This window comes from Tetranychus urticae, chromosome 3 (assembly GCF_039701765.1).
Source record: "Tetranychus urticae isolate SD_2017Ah chromosome 3, NJAU_TeUrti_SD_1.0, whole genome shotgun sequence".
NCBI lineage: Eukaryota > Metazoa > Arthropoda > Arachnida > Trombidiformes > Tetranychidae > Tetranychus > Tetranychus urticae.
This window is the reverse complement of record NC_142960.1, coordinates 7,473,377-7,492,326: the sequence shown is the minus strand read 5'-3', so window position 1 is coordinate 7,492,326 and position 18,950 is coordinate 7,473,377. Positions and strand designations below refer to the sequence as shown.

Sequence of the window (18,950 nt, the reverse complement as noted above, 5' to 3'; positions counted from 1 at the left end):
TACGTACGTTAAACATGAATAATGCCATCGCTTGAAAGGAAGTGAAGCTCCTATTGTTAACTGGTTTATCTGCCAGTCAATTATGCAGTTAACGGGGCTTAAACATCACCTGTTTTTAATCACAACATAGTTTAACTGGATCTTTTTGAATTATATTGGGTTCATGTTGATAGATAGTCCATCCTAATAGTGATACGCTTATCATCACTCAAAGTTTAAAGACATTATGAGCTTAGATCACTCACCATCAAATTACCCATTGTTGCTTGTTTAAACCCAATCCATCTATTGTTGTTTACATAAATGAAATAATTAACATACATGATGAGGAAAAGACACAGGAAAAATAATAAAAGATGCAAATTAAAATTGGGAAATGAAAAAAAAACGAGGGAACATTTTCTGTTGGTAACAATAAAGGTGAAGTAAGGAAAGAAAGAGAAACAGTTGTTTATGTCTTTCGAGTTGCCTAGTAGGGACATACCCGGGACATATTGCTTATCATACATTTTCACCTTTATTTGTGTATTTTTGATCTTGCTCCTTTTTAATTGCTTCTTCTCTAGTTTTCTTAATTACTTTAAGCTTTGTTCTATTATATGATTAATTGACATATCTAATTCATACCCGTAATTGATGAAATTATTTGATCTCTTGGCTAGTTAATCCAAAGTGGTTAACATAGGGAAAACATTGCAGACTATATTCTGTATATTGTATACGGACTATATACTGTACATTGAGTCTCTTTGCTTTTTTCACCATTACAATCACCGTGTTTAAATTTCTTAAATTGTGTTGGTATGTTACAAAAATATCCTTTTATTATGCCCATTTGTTCAACTCAAAGTAATTAATTTTATCAGTTCAATATTTAAAAATTGAATCCAATCAACAGAAGTGACCTGTCACAAACCATATACATATCAATGTTTTGATAATGTGATCTTCACTGCCATTAATAATTTGTCCATCATCTTTGACTCTTATTGATTACTTTTACCTGCAATACAATCAATGGTCATTACGACTTCAACATATCAATCAAACGTTTTTAATAACGTCAGTATCAAAGAGGTCGTAATCAACTTTCCCTTTATTACTCTCATGTGAAAATTAGTGAAGACAATTTCTCCCTAAAATAAAATGGCCACTGCCTTTCAAGGTAAAGTAATTTTATTCATTGACTAGATTAAATATGATTAATAATTTTCTTATTTAATTTCAATAGGAGAAAATTCTAGCTTCCTGATTGGTCCTGAACATATCAAGAAAGAAATTACTGAGATCGATGATGATGACGAAGAAGAAGAACAGCAAATCGAGATTGATATAAATTATGAATTTAGATGCGAAGAACGAAGAAAACTCCATATCAGACCGCAACCAGCTATCAGTACGAGCTATTCTGACAATTATACTCATACCAAAGATGTCTCAGATAATCAAAACATATGTGACCAAAACTTTCAGATGAATGGTAAAATTGATGGCAATAATAATCAAGAATGTGATAGTGATGAAGATGAAATCACAAAGGAAGATGTTAAAGCTATTTATGAACAATTGGAAAAAACCAACGCAATACTCAAGGAACAAATGATACAAATAAAATCGAAACTGGCTCAAACTCAAGACTCATCTATTTTCAATCGTAGATCACAATTAAAAAACGAAATTGGGGAAATCATGTGCCAAAAACAACGGTATCTGGATCAAAATGTTCACTTGAGATCCTGGTATTTCGGAGCATTTAAGAACAGGTTTCATGATCAAGTGGACAAAAGGTTAGACATCGTTCATGAATCCATAAAGACAGATTGCGATTATGTTGTACAAAGCAAGACAAACTTGGATATGTCTCAAGATTCAAGATCAAGATTTTCGTCTGAGAAAGCGACACAAACCATTAGGACAATGGCTTGTAAAGGTAATGAAAAAACGGAAAAATTGAAAAACGATTTTATCAATCATTTGAAACAACGAAATCTTGACCTAACAAGAAAATTGGAACAGGCAAAATTACTTCATCCATCATTCCCTTTGAATGGACCTGATGTCATGCTGGTCAAAAATGATGATTATCTCAAGCTTTTGGAAAGCTCAAAAAATCCAACAAACAATCGAACAAAACCAAACAGCTGTGATCGAACAAATAAAAATAGTAAAGCCGAAACAATTGACTCAACTAAAAATTCAGGGACATTAGGTAATGAAAAAACAAAAGAAACTACAAATGGGACAAATGGAGATATCAAAAGACAGTTCTATACTTGCAAATGTGGTCAGCAGTTCAGTAAAAATACTCTGGGTTATAAAGCTGCTTATGATAGTTTCCGTCAACATGTCGCAAGATGCAGTGTTTATATGAAAAATGGTAAGCCAGGCTACTTTACTTGAATCTCACATTAATCTAACATTTTATTTTCAATTTACCTTTAATAGGTGCTGTCTGTGATATTTGCGATGCTCCATTCCATTCCATTCCGTGTTTGAAAGTTCATATTCGCCGAATTCACCCAGAAAATCCTGAATTACTTGAAAAATATCGACACATTGTAAGTTGTCCATGTGGAAAGGTATTTGACAACTATTCCCAAGAATGTACTGCAATAAAAGCTCTTCGTAAACATGCTCGAACTTGTTCATCATATCGTAGTAAAGGTAATATTTTCTTATAATTAAAATGTTAAAATTGTCAGCTTTTAATAATACTCTAACACACAATTTACTCTTTATTTCTAGCAATATTTTGTTATATATGTAAAGAACCATTCCTTGAGCCTAATCAACTCAATAATCATATCAGAATGGCCCACTCTGGTAAATCCAATGGAGCCATCGTCAAGTCTTCAACAGTGGCCAAAGCTTCCTCTTCAAATTCAGCCAAAAAGAAGAAAGTAAATTAAATTACAAATAAAATTACCGAATCTTCCATAAACATTGACGATCAAACCTGATCAAAAGCCAACCAAAAATCAACAACCCAAAAATCATACCAAAAAATTATACCAACATGATTCAATTTTTTACATATCTTCTCTCCATATCTAGTAATAATTTGTCCTCGTAATGATAACATATCCTCAAACTAATCATTCAAGGTCCAAAAAAATCTGAATCAAATTCAAACAATTTTTCATTTTAAAATTATCAAAATATCTTCCAATTTCGGTGTTTCTTTAAACATGTAAAGTATGTGCAATCAGTTTTTTTCAATTATATTATTTAAAGCAAACAAATAATGTTGCCAACTATGCTAAAATGCAAAACATAGTCCTTGATGTAATATTAATTAACTACAATTGTTCTTCCTAATTATTAGGCCATTATTCAACTGCATTTTATTATCAAATAAATAAACCTTTTTAACACTTAAATACTGGAAAGCTTTTTTATTAAACCAAAATTATGAATAAAATCAGAAGTACAGTTGCTTACTTTAATGACCTGATGGTATGCATGTGAACTGTCATAGATCATTTCTTCTTCTCTGTAACAATAAATAAATTAAAGAGTTTCCGATTAATACTAATTATTGTATTTAAAAAGGGTTATTCAAAACTCACCAATTACTTCAGCTTTCAACTTGGCTGCAAGTGAGCGACGAAAACTCAACCCTTTATCCTCTTCTGTCACATCATCTTCAACTTCCCCTAAAACACTTTTAACTGCTTTTGCCGATTTGGGTCTTTTCTCTTTGATTTCAGTTTCTTCCAACTGTTCTACCTGTCGTTGTCGTTCTTTCCTTTTGGTCTCAATAATTTTATCTCTTCGACGTCTCAAATACTCTTGGCGAGCTTTAATCTCTTCTGGATTGATGGTTGGTCCTTTTGGCTTAAGCAAAGCTTCTTTTATATCATCAATCTCTTCATCTTCACCTTCGTTTGCGAGTTCGCTTTGTTTCCTTTCATCTTCATCATCTTCAGTCTTTAAAGATTTATAACCAGCCCTGTTTACACTTTGATTTTTTACTTTTACATCAAGATTATTTTCAACTCCATCATCATCATCTTCATTGTTTTTACCAGATTGCCCCTCAGCTGGTTTATCTAGATCCTCTGCAAGTTCAGCCGTGTTGCCATTCATTACTCTTTTCAATGCTCGATCCAATTTGATCTGTTCTTTTGCTCTCTCAGCTTCCAATCGATCTTTCTCTTCTATAGCAATGCGAAGCACATCCTCTTTAACTGTCTCATCCAATGCATCCTGTTCTTCTCGAGCTTCCTCCAGTGATAATTTCATTACCTGCTCCAACAGTGAATCATCGTCGATAAGAAAACTTATTGTTTTTGCAGCATCATCGGAGCTCAGGTGACTCAAAGAGGTTGTCAGTATATTCATGGCTTGTAAGTTGAGCTCAATGTTACGTTTAACCATCAAGGCTCGAAATATATCATAATCATTAGCAGCCCAGATTTGTTCAAATAATGTTTGTTGAAATTTTGCTCCTAAACTTCCTTTTGCATTATGACAAGCTTCTTCAAATTGTTCCAATGTAATTGAAAGATCCTCCATATGGGCACTCAGTAATCGATCAACTAGAATACCATATTCCTCAAAAATTTTACGATATTCAGCTTCTCTTTCATCTTTGGTTTCCTTGTATTTTTCCTCATCGTATTCAGGCTCAAAAACTATTAGAGAAAAAAATATATTAGTAATTATTATTTACTCAATCATCATTGATCTTACTAACACTACTTACCTATTGAACGCTGCTCGATGAAACTATTAATCGGAATGTTCCAGATTGGCCCTTGAAGGAAGCCAACGAGTGAGTCAAGAACCCAGCTCGTTTCAGCTTCCATGACCTGCGATAATTGGTGTGTAAATTGATAGTTTGGTTTAAAAAATAAAGCTATTAAATTTGTAGCTCATTGAAATTAAAATAGATCTATTTGAATTTTTCCTATTACTCTAATGTTTAACCGTATAATCAATTACATATTGACATAGTAATCTCGATCTAATTGAATCGTACATTGTATTTGGCTGAGAAACAGAGAGAAATGAGTGACAATAACAAAAAGACTGAATCAAGATTCTGTCAAGTCTTGCGATCGATAAAAAACTTGATTGATTTAAATACTTAATGTACACATATGTAATATTGATAGCGACTAGCTGCAAGCACTTTCGAGACTATGAGAAGAGCAACAGAAAATCGTAAAAATAACAAGAGCTGAAGGATGACAAAATAGTTCAATGTTACCGATAGATAACCTCAATAAATTAGAAAGTTAACACCAACAAATCTCAAATTGAAAATATCGAAAGCGATTCTTAGTTTACCAGAAGGAAATCATTTGTCTTACCTGTTTACCACTTTTGTTACCAATGTTTGAGCTGAAACACGAATTAAATGTACGATGATATCAGCTATTGAATATTGTGAAGCAAAATTTATCAAAGTTGTAGTGACAATTTGTGCTAGTGATTTTCTGAGAGGAATTAATATATTTTGTTTATTTCAACTGAAAGTAGAGATACTGTTTGATAATTTTTATTTTGATCAATTGACTTCCAAGAGAACGAATGAAATAATAACATAACAAAAGTTGGTTACCACAGCAATGAGTACAGTTAATATTCATCTTTCGTCTATTCATTTTTTCAATGTATATCATATACAGTATGTATAATATGAGATGAAAAAATTGTTATTTACTCCGAATAAATATTGATATTTATTCAGATTCTTGGGTACAAAACAGTATAAAATCTATCAATATGAAATAAACTTTCGGCTTATCTAAGTGATTGAAACTATTTGACATTTAAGAAAGCTATCACAAGAAACATATTCAGTAACGGATTTCTTAAATTTGTTCAAGTTATTTAATCTAATGAACTATATCCACCTCCTCCAGGGGTAGTAAGGCAAAATGTATCGCCTGGTTCAACTTTGATTGAAGACTTTGATCCTAAATTGACTTTTCGTCCACTTGAAAAATGCATGACATTGGACCCTCGAGAGCCTGGTTCTCCGCCTGATTAAAAAAGAATAGTTAAATTCGAGTAAAATTAAAAAATCTAATTTGTTGTTTACATTCATTATATGTATGCAAAATTATAATTACCATGTAATCCATAGGGCGCAAAAACTCGCCTCTCAGTTAACACAGATAGAATCATTTGTTTTCTGAAAAGAATTTTTCTAATTATTCCATCTCCACCTTTATATCTTCCGTTTCCTCCAGAGCCGGGATTCAGATGAAACTCTCTTAAAACAATTGGATAACGTTTCTCCATTATTTCAGGATCAGTGATGCGAGTGTTGGTCATATGAGTATGAACACCACTTCGCCCGTTCCAGTGGGGTCCAGCTCCTGAAAGATAAAAGAAATGAAATGAGCATTTTTGTTGGAATATTCAAATTTACCAGATTAAATTTACCTGCTCCACCAGCAACAGTTTCATAATAACCCATAGTTTCATCTCCAAATGTAATATTATTCATACAGCCTTGTGAAGCAGCACAGGCTTGAAAAGCTTTAAGGATTACATCAACAACACGTTGAGAGGTCAAAACATTGCCACCAACAACTGCAGCTTCAAGACTTGGCCACAGAATTGACCCTTGAGGAATTATTACTTTGATTGGTTCCAAACAGCCTTGATTCAATGGAATATCATAGCCAATCATAGATCGAAGGCAATAAATTATGGCTGATAATGTAACCGCTTTAGGAGAATTGCAATTGCCATAAACTTCGATACCAGTTCCCGTAAAATCAAAAGTAGCATTGCCAATTGTTGTATCTATTTCAATTTTTAATTTAATCTGTGTACCGTCGTCCATAAAGTCTGATGCTTCCAGGTTAGAAGTTTTGAGTTTAGAGGAGATAGAAATAAGCATATCACGAACACAACGAGCAGCATTTTCTTGAATGTATTTCATGTACTTTTGAACACCTTCTAAACCATATTGTCTAATCATTTCATTGACTAATAAAATTCCTCTTTGATTTGCAGCAATTTGAGCTTTTAAATCACTGATATTGTCAAATAAATTTCGTGATCCAAAGTTGCCTGGTTCTTTACCAGGAGCTTGTAAAGCTTCAACCAATTTATCTTCTTGGAAAACTTCATTTTCTACAATCTTGAAAGACATGAATACAGCTCCTTCTTCAGACAGTTTAACAGAATGAGGAGGCATTGAGCCTGGTGTGATTCCGCCAATGTCACTGTGGTGACCTCGGTTTGCTACGAAAAACACAGGATTCGATGATTTTTGATTTTCCGCAAAAACAGGAGTAATAACAGTTAAATCAGGTAAATGGGAGCCTCCAGCACCAGGATGATTAGATAATAATACATCTCCAGGTTTTAAATCTCCACCTCTATGGTTTAACTGGAAACGAACAGCTTCTTGCATTGCGCCCAAATGAACAGGAATGTGAGGCGCATTTGATACCAAACCTCCGTCAGGTCCGAAAAGAGCACAAGAAAAGTCAAGTCGCTCTTTTATATTAGTCGATGTTGCTGTTCGTTGCAGGATACGACCCATTTGCTCAGCAATTGACATAAAACGATGAGAAAATATGGACAAAGTAATTGAATCAATTGAGCTTGTATTTTTCATGGATAATTCATCTGAAGTTTTTTGCTGTAAATCTATAACAATATTTCCTTGTCGCGTGATTCTAGCCATACATTCAGGTTCAACCAAAATAGTACAAGATTTTTCAATGATGATAGCTGGACCACCAATAGTTTGATCTGGTTCTAATTTTTCAAGGCGATAAACTTTAGTTGCCATGTATCCAACGTCTTCAAAGTAACATTGAATAGTTTCTTCCGCCTCGTTGAAATTATCTTTACTAGCTTCTTCTTTAGTTAGATTGTCATCATCAGTTGACTTTCCTATTCCACGAACACGAATATCATCGATAACTACTTTTCTCTTTGGATCCATTTTGAAACCAAATTCCTTTTGGTATCGTAAGTTGAATGTATCCCCGAAATTTCCAACCATGCAAAATTTTCCATCGCCAGCAATAGTTGAAAGACAATTGGAAGATGCAGAGGATAAGATCATTAAAGGGAAATCAGTTTTTTCATATCTCATATTCAGATACAATTCATACTGCAATTGGGTTCGTTTAAATCCTTGTTCTAGAAGAAATTCTTCACATTTACGAATCAAATGCATGAAACGATCATCAATGGCCTTAAAATTGGATTCACAGTAAACAAATGCGGAGGGTTCTTGTTCTTCATGGACAATATCAGCCAAAGCCATTCCGTAAGCAGACAAAATACCAGCATATCGATGGATGAATACTTTGTTGATTCCTAGTGAGCGAGCAATAGAGCAAGCATGTTGTCCTCCAGCTCCACCAAAACATGTCAATACGTGAGATGAGGCTGAATAACCTTTACCTTCAGTAATGGCTCTAATAGGACGACTCATTGCTTCATTAGCAACTTTTATAAATCCTAATGCGACCTCTTCTACGCTCATTGATGTTCCTAAGTCACGATTAATCTCGCTTGTTAAGGCTTCCATTGATTTAATTGACGCAGCTCTGTCCAATGACTTATCTTTGGTGGGTCCAAAAACTTTTGGAAAATAATTAGACAAAACTCTATTCAAAACAACATTCGCATCCGTCACAGTTAAATGACCACCAAATCGATAACAAACAGGCCCTGGAAAAGCCCCAGCTGATTCTGGACCGACAACAAAAAGACCAGAACGATAAAATAGACGAGATCCTCCACCGGCAGCAACAGTATTGATATCTAATTGAGGAGCTTTGATGACAACTCCGGCAGTAACATTTTCATAAGTATGCTCTAACGTATTGTGATATCGAGACACATCGGTTGATGTGCCGCCCATGTCGAAACCAATTACAGCCTGATTTGGTCCTAAATCTGAGATAGTTGTACGTGAATAGCCAACTACTCCTCCAGCAGGTCCAGATAAAATGGCTTTAAACCCTGTAAACTGATTAACAGGAGTCAGTCCACCATCCGATTGAATGAATAAAACGGGAAGAGACTCTAATCCGTTAATAAATCCAGAGGCAAAGTCACTAATATATCGATGGATTGCAGGTGTTAAATAAGCGTCTGCACATGAAGTAAAGCCACGATCCACAATTTTAACCATCGGCATAACTTTAGAAGATAATGTGACATAATCAAAACCTAGCTCTCGAGCAACCTTCTCAACCACTATTTCATGATCGGGATAAATATAAGAGTGGAGAAGTGCAACTGCCAAACTATTTATTCCGAGGGACTTCAACTGAATTAATTGGTTCCTTAGATCAGCAACATCAACAGTCTTTTCAATGATTACTGTTTCTCCGGTAACACCGATTGCTGATGGCAAGTTAGACCAATCTTTGATACAACACTTTTCAGAGGCTAATAACAAACGCTCATCAACCTCAATAACGGCAGAATATAAGGCATCAGGTATGTTTACGGACAAATCGAAGATGGAAGGACGAGACTGATTACCAATATAAAGAATATCACGAAAACCTTTGGTTACCAAAAGTGCCATAGGCTCTCCTTTACGCTCAAGCAAAGCATTTGTAGCAACTGTGGTACCCATTCGTATGCTTTTAATAACAGATCCATCGATTAATTTTTTCTTCCTGGGTTTTTCATTAATGTCAAATGACTTATTATAATATGAATTAATTATCCGATAAATACCTTCTCTTGGAGCATCATCATAATTGTCAGGATCACAGGACAATAATTTGGAAATAACTGTGGAGCCATCTGGGCATTTGGCGTAAACATCGGTGAATGTACCACCTCGATCAATACAAAACTCAAAACCTTTTTCATTAAATCGAGACATCATGCCAAACACTTATAAAAAGTCGAAGAGAAAGTCACTTAACAATTAATGTTAAAATATGTTAAAGATGAAACGGATGATCGTCATTCATGCAAGAGTTACAATTGTATCTTCGTTACCATCTTGTTTATTTACTTATCAACATATTTTCTTGAAGATTCATATGAGACTATATTTTCAAACCGCAGATCAATCAATGAATTATTTTCTAGAGTTGATTCGAATTTAGTTGACAACACCAATAAAGGAAAGTTTATGAAAAAACTTTTTGATGGATGATCAAACTGATTTATTATTGATCAAAAAATAGGTATCGGTAAAAGTTAACAATCATCAAGTTCATCTGCTAGATTATTACTGGTAGATAATTATTTATTGCCTACATTTGCCATCATTCATTAACAACCGCGCAGTTTAAAGTGCGATTCCAGTCGAGTTTGGAGTAATTGTCAATTCTGACCTCACCGGACTTTTCTTCGGAAATTTTTTACTCATCAATGTACCCGAAAAGACCAAAAATATCAAACTAACCAGAAATTATGCTATGAATAATAACTACTAGTTACTACCTCCACCCGAATCTGAATACGAGTAAACTAACGCGTAAACACTTGAACCTTTCCAACCTCCGCGTATCCTCATTAGTGTCAACATATCAAGATCATTGCGTGTAAATTAAACTGCAAATAATTCGAGATATTCACGAAAAATCTCAAAAAAAGAAACAACCAGTTCATATAATTTTTTGACTAGCTAACAGAGTAAGTCAATTCCTCGCTGGTTACCTAAACTTAGCTTCATATTTATGCTTATCTTCAGCTTCCTTCATTTTTTTCAATTAAAGTCAATCAAGTAATATAGTGAGACCTCCAGCTTCCCTTCATTATGTTAAATTGAAGTTTCAACAGAAAAAAATTCAATTGTCACAAGAGTTGCAAGAGATGACATCGAAACCAGAAATATAATAAACATGAAAAACAGGGCGTTAACTTGGGTTAGTCAGTTTAAAAGCGACTATGAGTCACTTGAATTGAATATCTTTTGGCTGCAGCCGAGAGATGAATTAAATGAGAAGCTGGATTCAGGATCTACTTGTGTTCATCAGAATCTTGTGATCTCTCTCACTGACAATGAGTCACTCAGATTTTAAATTTTAAATTAAATTCGCCAAAATCATGTGTGTTTCTATGGCAACAATTACCTTGGTTTGTTTTTGTTTGTGCTGGTCTCTTATTGGCTGGGTTTGGATTGATTTCTAGCTTATTGCTATTTCTTTTTATTATCTATTTAACTGATTTAGAGTCATGGATTATCCTAGTTCAATGTCAATAAATTTGCTCCAATGCTCACCCGATGCTTACCAGCTCTTTGAGAAGATAGATGATAAAGTTTACAGAGGAAAATATCATTCAACTGGCCAATTTTTAGCTATTAAAACAATTAATCTGGAGGAAACGAATGACACTCAATTGGATAATGTAAAGAAAGATATTTATTTAACAAGATCGTTAAGACATGAGAATATTTTACCATATCTCTCCTGTTTTCTTCAATTTGAACATCTATGGATAGTGTCACCTTATTGTCAATATGGTTCTGCATCCGAACTGAGTAAACCATCTGGATTATCTGAGCTTGCCATTTCATTTATTGTCCGTGATACTCTTTCTGCCTTAGAATATATTCATAACCAGGGAATAATTCATCGAGCTATTCGCGGTCAACATTTACTAGTTTATGGTCCTCACGGAAGATGTTTATTAACCGGTTTTCAATATGCGACAAGCTTAATGCATGACGGAAAATTACTACAATCAATCCACACATACCCTAACAATGCTAAACCCAATCTTAATTGGCTTGCTCCTGAATTATTGGAGCAAAACCTTCTTGGTTATACAACAACTTCTGACATCTATTCTCTTGGTATAACCTGTTGTGAGCTTGCTAATGGCTGTGTTCCGTTTGCTGATCTTCAACCAACTGAAATGTTATTAGATAAATTAACAGGAAACTTTCCTAGACCTATTGATTCGAATTGTGCAGAGCTCTTTGAATTGCCTACTGACGGTAATTATCATTTACATTCACTTCATATACATTTCTTGTCATCAAGCAATATTTTTTTCTCTCTAGCTCTAGTTACTCGAGCTTAGTTATAATTTTTCAAATATCAGATATGCTAAACATTTCGTTTCAGCTGATATTTAATTTCATAATCGATTCCACGCAAGATGACACCATGAAAACTCATCTACTTTTTTTATCATCTCATCATAGATTTAAGTGAAGAAGAGCGAGTTCGCTACGAAGTTTATCGGAACCGTTGTTTCAGCAATCATTTTCATTCTTTCACCGTTGAGCTTTGTCTCCATCATGATCCAGGCAAAAGGTTGGTACAAGATTGATTTCAATCTAAATAATCTATTGAATTTGAACTTTTTTAAACCTTTTTTTAATTTTCTCCTTTAGGCCTGCTGCTGTTCAATTGCTCAGCCATAAATTTTTCAAACAATTAAAGAAACTGGATACTGGTATTAACTTGCTGACATTGTTGGATAAGGGCAGCTGATAATTAATCTCATCTCTATTTCTCTTCATTTTCTTCTCTGTTGTAAACTTCAACTGTTGTTTACCTGTAATCATCAGTTAAGTTTACCTTCAAAGCCATTTAATTAATTTCACGGTTATTTTTCAGTCACAGCGACTCAAAATGCATAAAAACATGGATAGAGACAAGCATAATATTGAACTTGCCTCTAAATTATTCTAGTTTTCTAGTTTAGTGAACGAAAAACAAATCGACAGAAAAGTGTCTTAATCAACTGATTCATTGGACAAACGCAATTATAAACAGTTTTGCCATTTAAAAGCTATTGGTAAAAGACATTCACTCAATTGTTTTGTCCTATCATCTTTATTTTTGTGCCATCATGTTATCAGAATTAATTATACGTTGCAACAAAATTCATTTCGCCTGGTTTGTGGGATCCTTAAATTTTTTGTATCGGTACTTAAATTTTCCATTATAAGAATGTAGAGTAAATAAGTAAATATTCTTACCAATTCTAATTTAGTTTTTCCTGTCACATCAATGTTGATATTGCGGATGACGTTTACGTACATGAATGAGAACAAAGATTATGTTAGTAGGCGGCTTTCATTGAGATATGACATTCATCAGACAGTAATTTAATCAACAAAAATTGACTTTCTATCAGCCATCATTCTATCATATCAGAAAAAAAGAGAAAGAGGAATTACTTTAACAATTAAGGTTGATTCACAAATAAAATTAATATTTAAATGTATAAATAAATACATATTGGATACAATCAAGTTAGAATAATTTTCTGCATTTAGTGCAAATTTAGTAAATTTAATTTAGCAAAGATAGTGTAACTACGGTTATAATCACAATAAGAACTATAACTAGACAGATATAAATGAGTGTCTTTTTTCGACGAGCTTTTTTATGGTAGATGACGGCTTTTGCGGTTTCCTCGTTAGCTTTGGCTACATAGTTTTTTGTTTCGGTAACTTGATGTTCAATCCTATCAATCATTTCTCCCTGAGAATCCACTAACACAGCCATATCCATGAACAGATCATGAAGCTCTTTTATACTCTTTTCTAATTTGATTATATCCGCATGGCGAGCAGTTATATCTGCTAAGGTCTGTTTTGCTGCTTTAGTATCTGTTAGAATACGTTGGGTAAAAATTTCTGGATCTTTTGTTTCCAACATTTCTTCCAATTCTTCGTCAGTTGTCAAATTACCAGTAACCTCTAATTGCGCTTTGATGACTTGTTTACACTTTTCTCTATACTCAATCTGAGCATTATTATATTGATGCATAATATCAGCAAATCGTTTTGATAAGGCCGCATGTTGAGTGAATCTGATGCGATACAAAGCTGAAGATTTATCTTGTCCTTCAATAGATTCCATGGTATTTTCAATATCTTTTAACTTTGTTTTGATTTTGGTAGCAGATTTTTTAATAGAAGACATTAATGCTTCCAAATTTTCATCAACATTTTCACTTAAAGGCGATGCAATGGCAGCAGAAATCTTTTTTAATTCTTCAATTTGTGATGAAAGATGGTCCAATGATTCCTGAATATGAGTAACCTCATTAAAAAAACTTTCCATGAAACTTGGACTTTCCTCTAGCCTTATAGATACTTCACCATCAGTGGTATCATTGGCTAGGTCACCACGAGCAGCCCTCAAGGCTGCTAACCGATCACGGGTCATTTGAAACAAAAAAAGGAAAAGAAGCACTCACTAACAAATTAAAGAGAAAAAGAGTAAATAAAAAAATAATTAAAATTAACTAATCATTAATAAATAAAATAATCAAGAAACAAACAGATTAAAAAAATAAAACCAACTGACATCTATCAATATCGGCTTAAGCCGCACTCAAGAAGCAAAATATCAAATGGAAAGGCAACTCCATCTTTTAATAGACTTTAGAAGTATTTTCCGCCGTTCTGAAATTTGAAAATTTTAAATATGACAAGTAACATGCGCAACATTAAAGCTGCTTATTTTTATCAAATATTTGTAAATAAACATTTGTTATTGTTAACAATCATCATCATCATCATCAATTATTTTTATATCTAGATTGTTAACAATGCCGAGAAAACAAGCATCATCTAAGCCCAAAAAACAAGTGTCAACAAAGCCTCCATCAACAACACCATCAGTGAAAAATTATTTCCTGAGAGTCACCAGATCCACAACCAAAACTCATGAAAAAATAGATTTTAAAGAAAAATATTTAAAAAAAAATGTCGATCCTGACAACTTTGAAATAATTGAAAGTGACGAAAAAGGAAAAGGTGTAACAAGCAAAGTTAAAATACCAAAAAATGAATTTGTGTGTGAATATGCCGGTGATTTAGTGAAATTTTCAGAAGCAAAAGTAAGTTTTCTTTGATTCATTTCATTCAGAGTTTTCATTTTAATTTTTACTAATTTTCTTATCTTCTTCTTTATTTCTAGATTAGAGAAAAAAATTATGAAAATGAGCACTTGGGTTGTTATTTATATTTCTTTAACTTTAAAGGAAAGAGGTTTTGTATTGACGCAACTAAACCAAATGACAGAATTGGACGTCTCATCAATCATAGCCGTAAAAAGCCGAATCTGAAAACAAAAATAATAGATCTCGATGGCAAGCCTCGTTTAATTTTCATTTCATTAAGAGAAATAAGTCCAGGCGAGGAATTAACATACGACTACGGTGATAGAAGTAAAGAAGCTATAGCTGCCCATCCATGGCTGAATACTAGTTGATTTTATTGAAACTTGACAAATCATCGAAAATTGTAAAATTTGTATTTTATTTAAGATAGCTTTTTCAACAATAAACAATTTGTAAAGAAAATATTTATCTTTCATTGATTATGTTCGTTGATTGATGAGTATTGTTTACATCGATTAAATACCCGCCCAAACTTTAAACCAGTTTCATTTATTATTACGAGAAGGCAGCACCATATGTACCACACAATCATTGAACAGTAAGAGTCTACTAAAGACCACTAGAAGTCTACATGAATAATATTTCTTAGCAAAAGCTAATTTTTGAGCTATTTTCTTGATTTGTGTCTATTTCAATTATCTTATTCAGTGAATTTTCAATTTCTTGGATTATCCTTACAGATTTTTAAAGGTGTCGTCAAAAGTAAGTAGAGCAATTTCAAGTCTTTTTTGGAATGAGAATTTCAACTAGCCAAACAAATGGACAGAAAGTGAATCTTTCCTATTTTAACTATTTCTCTATGATTGTTCTATTTCACAGTGAGTTCTGGAGATGAAGACGATCAAGATTACAGCCGTGAAGAGGAATTAGACGATCAAGCTGACGAGGAAGAAGAGGAGGAAGAAGAAGATGAAGCAGAGTATGATGAAGAAGAGGAAGACGAAGAGGAAGAAATGGGTAGAAAGAGGCCGAAAAAGAAACCTCGTCATGGTGGTTTCATTTTGGATGAGGCTGAAGTTGACGATGAAGTTGAAGAAGATGAAGAGTGGGAAGATGGAGCAGAGGATATCATTGATCGAAACAAAGCTGGAGAATCCAGCTCATCTCGTGAGCTCGACAGTCATCGTAGACTTCAAATGATGTGGAATTATCAAAAGGAAGATGAGATTGAAGAATACTATAAAAGAAAGTATGCCGAGACAACTGCAGCAGAGAAAGGTCTTTATGATGCTGACGGAGATTTACCTGATGATATTGCTCAACAAGCTTTTATGCCTGGAGTTAAAGATCCTAATCTTTGGATGGTTAAATGCAGGATTGGAGAAGAGAAATCTACTGTTCTTCAAATAATGAGAAAATTTATCGCTTATTCGACCACAGAGGAACCATTGCTGATTAAGTCAGTTATTGCCCCAGAAGGAATAAAGGGTTACATCTACATTGAAGCATATAAACAAACTCATGTGAAACAAGCTATTACTGGAATTGGAAATCTCAGATTAGGCCTGTATAAACAAACTATGGTTCCTATAAATGAAATGACCGATGTTCTTAAAGTGACCAAAGAACAAGCTTCAATCAAACCCGGTACTTGGGTTAGATTGAAAAGATCAGTTTACAAAGACGATTTAGCCCAAGTAGACTACGTTGACCACGGTCAGGGACAAGTCCATCTCAAACTTATTCCTCGAATTGACTATACACGAAAAAGAGGTGCTCTCAAAACAACAGAGACTGACATTGGCAAAAGGAAGCGCACAAAACGACCTGCTGCCAAACTTTTTGATATTGATGCGATCCGATCGATTGGTGGTGAAGTTAGTAATGATGGTGATTTTGTTATTTTTGAAGGAAACAGATATCGAAGAGGATTTTTGTACAAAAGTTTTCCATTGAACTCGCTTATTATAAATGGTGTTAAACCTTCTTTAAACGAGCTTGAAAAATTTGAAGAACATCCTGAAGGAGTTGAATTAAATGAAAGTGCTGCTGATGACGAAGAGTCTCATGGTATCTGCTCAGGAGATAATGTCGAAGTATGTGAGGGAGAACTTGTACATCTCCAAGGTAAAGTCGTAGCTGTCGATGGAAGTAAAATTACAATGATTCCGCAGCATGATGATCTCAAAGATCCACTCGAATTTCAAGCTCATGAACTAAAAAAATATTTCCGTGTCGGAGATCATGTTAAAGTTATGGCTGGAAGATACGAAGGTGATACAGGATTAGTAGTCAGAGTTTTGGAAAATCAAATTATACTGTTTTCTGATCTGTCAATGCACGAAATTAAAGTTTTACCTAAAGATCTTCAATTAAGTCCTGATATGGCTACCGGTGTTGACAGTCTTGGACAATATCAGTGGGGAGATCTAGTTCAACTTGATGGTCAAACTGTTGGAGTTATTGTTCGACTAGAAAAAGAAAATTTTCAAATATTAGATATGCACGGTAAATTAATACATGTTAAGCATCAAGCTGTAAAACAGAAGCGTGACACGCGTAAAGCTGTCTCTTTGGATTGTGATCAAAGTCAGATACAAGTTAAAGACCATGTTGAAGTTGTTGATGGTCCACATTCGGGTCGTAAAGGAGAAATCAGACATCTTTATCGTAATTATGCATTTATACATGATCGTTTACTTATGGAAAATGGTGGTATATTTGTTTGTAAAACCAGGAATATTCAACTTTCCGGAGGTTCTCGGTCAACTTCTGTTGTCTCGACAGGTAGAGGACCAGCACCATTCATGTCACCCAGACTTTCATCACCAGCACATTCTGGTGGAGGTAAACGGCCTTTTGGAGCAACAAAAGGAGGAAGAGATAGATCAGATTTGGATTTAATTGGTAAAACAATCAAAATCATCCAAGGTCCATACAAGGGTCATATTGGAATAGTTAAAGATGCAATGGCAACAACAGCCAGAGTTGAGCTTCATTCTACTTGTCAAGTTATCAATGTAGATAAGTCTCGTGTTGATGTAGTCGGAGGCACTACAGGTCAACGAACGGGAAGTGCTTCAACTTATTCAGCAAGAACACCAATGTATGGCTCACAAACTCCATCATATGAACTCGGAGGAAGAACTCCTGGAAGAGGTGGTCAAACACCAATGCACGATGGATCAAGGACACCAATGCATGGTGGAAGTTCAGTTTGGGACCCGAATACTGGAGCAACGCCTCGACCTAACTTTGACGATGATGCTTGGAGTGGTGATAACTCCGGTAATTATAATAACCCACCCACTCCAGGTTTTACTGGTCCAGATACTCCTCAAGCTGGAGCATATACACCTCAAACTCCAGGCATGTATACTTCAGATCACACATATTCACCATATCAACCGGTTCCATCGCCATCTGAAGCCAGTTATCAAGAATCAGCTCCCAGCCCTGCCAGTGGATCTTTTATGTCACCTAACCCAGGAGGTTATGGGTCTGGTGGTATGACGCCAAGTCCACAGTTTGCTGCTTATTCACCAATGGTTCCATCTCCCATGTTCAATCCGCAAACTCCAGGAACTGGTATGGATCAAATCAATATTGATTGGTTAACAACAGATATTGTGGTTAGAATAAAAGAAAACCCTGATGGTGATTTAATTGGACAAACTGGTGAAATTACTGGAATCAATGGTGGAATGGTATCTGTTTTCCTTATCAGAGAGGATCGAGTAGTCAACTGTTTCCCATATCAATTAGAACCTATTTCACCGGAGCCAAAGGATAGGATTAAAGTGATCTTTGGTGAAGAAAGAGAACAAACTGGAGTTCTTTTAAGTATTGATGGTGTCGATGGTGTCTGTCAAATGGACACAGATCATGATGTTAAAGTCTTACATTTAAGATATTTGTGTAAAATGAAAGCTCAAGCCTAATTTTTCCCTTGATTTTTTCATCGTAGCTTTTTTAATGCTTAATAATTTAAAAACAGTTTGACTACTCATGACAGAAATCCATTTTAAAGACCATTCCATCTAATGTAAGCTTTCATCAATACATATTGTAAAGAGACCTCAAAGCAAAATTTTTTTTTACATAGCAACGACTCGTTTTCCTCTGCAAATATAAGTAAATATTAAAACCGAATTTGATTAGTAAATTGCCTTCAAAAG

General features: G+C 34.4%; 7 protein-coding genes across 9 annotated transcripts; 4 read left to right on the top strand and 3 right to left on the bottom strand.

Moving 5' to 3' along the window:
* The first annotated feature begins 226 nt into the window (after positions 1–226).
* LOC107367000 (uncharacterized) lies at positions 227–3,380 on the top strand. Its single transcript, XM_015934656.3, has 4 exons — positions 227–1,165; positions 1,232–2,377; positions 2,446–2,664; positions 2,746–3,380. Exons 1-4 carry the CDS (start codon positions 1,147–1,149, stop codon positions 2,907–2,909), a joined length of 1,548 nt encoding a protein of 515 aa, XP_015790142.2. The 5' UTR covers positions 227–1,146; the 3' UTR covers positions 2,910–3,380.
* Positions 3,376–5,453, bottom strand: LOC107367002 (cilia- and flagella-associated protein 36). 2 transcript variants are annotated; one of them, XM_015934659.3, is made up of 4 exons: positions 5,319–5,453; positions 4,709–4,814; positions 3,570–4,637; positions 3,376–3,493 (listed from the first exon to the last, which is right to left on the bottom strand). In XM_015934659.3, the coding sequence occupies exons 2-4, from the start codon at positions 4,809–4,811 to the stop codon at positions 3,480–3,482; spliced, it is 1,185 nt and encodes a 394-aa protein (XP_015790145.2). In that variant the 5' UTR covers positions 4,812–4,814; positions 5,319–5,453; the 3' UTR covers positions 3,376–3,479. The 2 variants fall into 2 exon arrangements, with proteins under 2 accessions (XP_015790145.2, XP_089125673.1); XM_089269547.1 differs by lacking the exon at positions 5,319–5,453 and having other exon boundaries at positions 4,709–5,032.
* A 37-nt stretch (positions 5,454–5,490) lies between these two features.
* On the bottom strand, positions 5,491–14,220 carry LOC107366999 (5-oxoprolinase). 2 transcript variants are annotated; one of them, XM_015934655.3, is made up of 4 exons: positions 9,682–10,178; positions 6,400–9,620; positions 6,084–6,332; positions 5,491–5,993 (listed from the first exon to the last, which is right to left on the bottom strand). In XM_015934655.3, the coding sequence occupies exons 2-4, from the start codon at positions 9,575–9,577 to the stop codon at positions 5,842–5,844; spliced, it is 3,579 nt and encodes a 1,192-aa protein (XP_015790141.2). In that variant the 5' UTR covers positions 9,578–9,620; positions 9,682–10,178; the 3' UTR covers positions 5,491–5,841. The 2 variants fall into 2 exon arrangements, with proteins under 2 accessions (XP_015790141.2, XP_015790140.2); XM_015934654.3 differs by having other exon boundaries at positions 6,400–14,220.
* Positions 11,121–12,904, top strand: Stlk (Ste20-like kinase). Its single transcript, XM_015934671.3, has 3 exons — positions 11,121–11,902; positions 12,113–12,224; positions 12,305–12,904. Exons 1-3 carry the CDS (start codon positions 11,137–11,139, stop codon positions 12,402–12,404), a joined length of 978 nt encoding a protein of 325 aa, XP_015790157.2. The 5' UTR covers positions 11,121–11,136; the 3' UTR covers positions 12,405–12,904.
* On the bottom strand, positions 13,111–14,220 carry LOC107367012 (syntaxin). Its single transcript, XM_015934672.3, has one exon. It carries the CDS (start codon positions 14,091–14,093, stop codon positions 13,212–13,214), a length of 882 nt encoding a protein of 293 aa, XP_015790158.1. The 5' UTR covers positions 14,094–14,220; the 3' UTR covers positions 13,111–13,211.
* A 149-nt stretch (positions 14,221–14,369) lies between these two features.
* On the top strand, positions 14,370–15,234 carry LOC107367013 (histone-lysine N-methyltransferase set-1-like). The gene is made up of 2 exons (XM_015934674.3): positions 14,370–14,769; positions 14,850–15,234. The coding sequence occupies exons 1-2, from the start codon at positions 14,479–14,481 to the stop codon at positions 15,141–15,143; spliced, it is 585 nt and encodes a 194-aa protein (XP_015790160.1). The 5' UTR covers positions 14,370–14,478; the 3' UTR covers positions 15,144–15,234.
* Positions 15,235–15,393: 159 nt separating this feature from the next.
* Positions 15,394–18,937, top strand: Spt5 (Transcription elongation factor subunit Spt5). The gene is made up of 2 exons (XM_015934667.3): positions 15,394–15,534; positions 15,652–18,937. Coding segments are annotated over exons 1-2 (3,063 nt in total). The 5' UTR covers positions 15,394–15,533; the 3' UTR covers positions 18,714–18,937.
* The last annotated feature ends 13 nt before the right edge of the window (positions 18,938–18,950 follow it).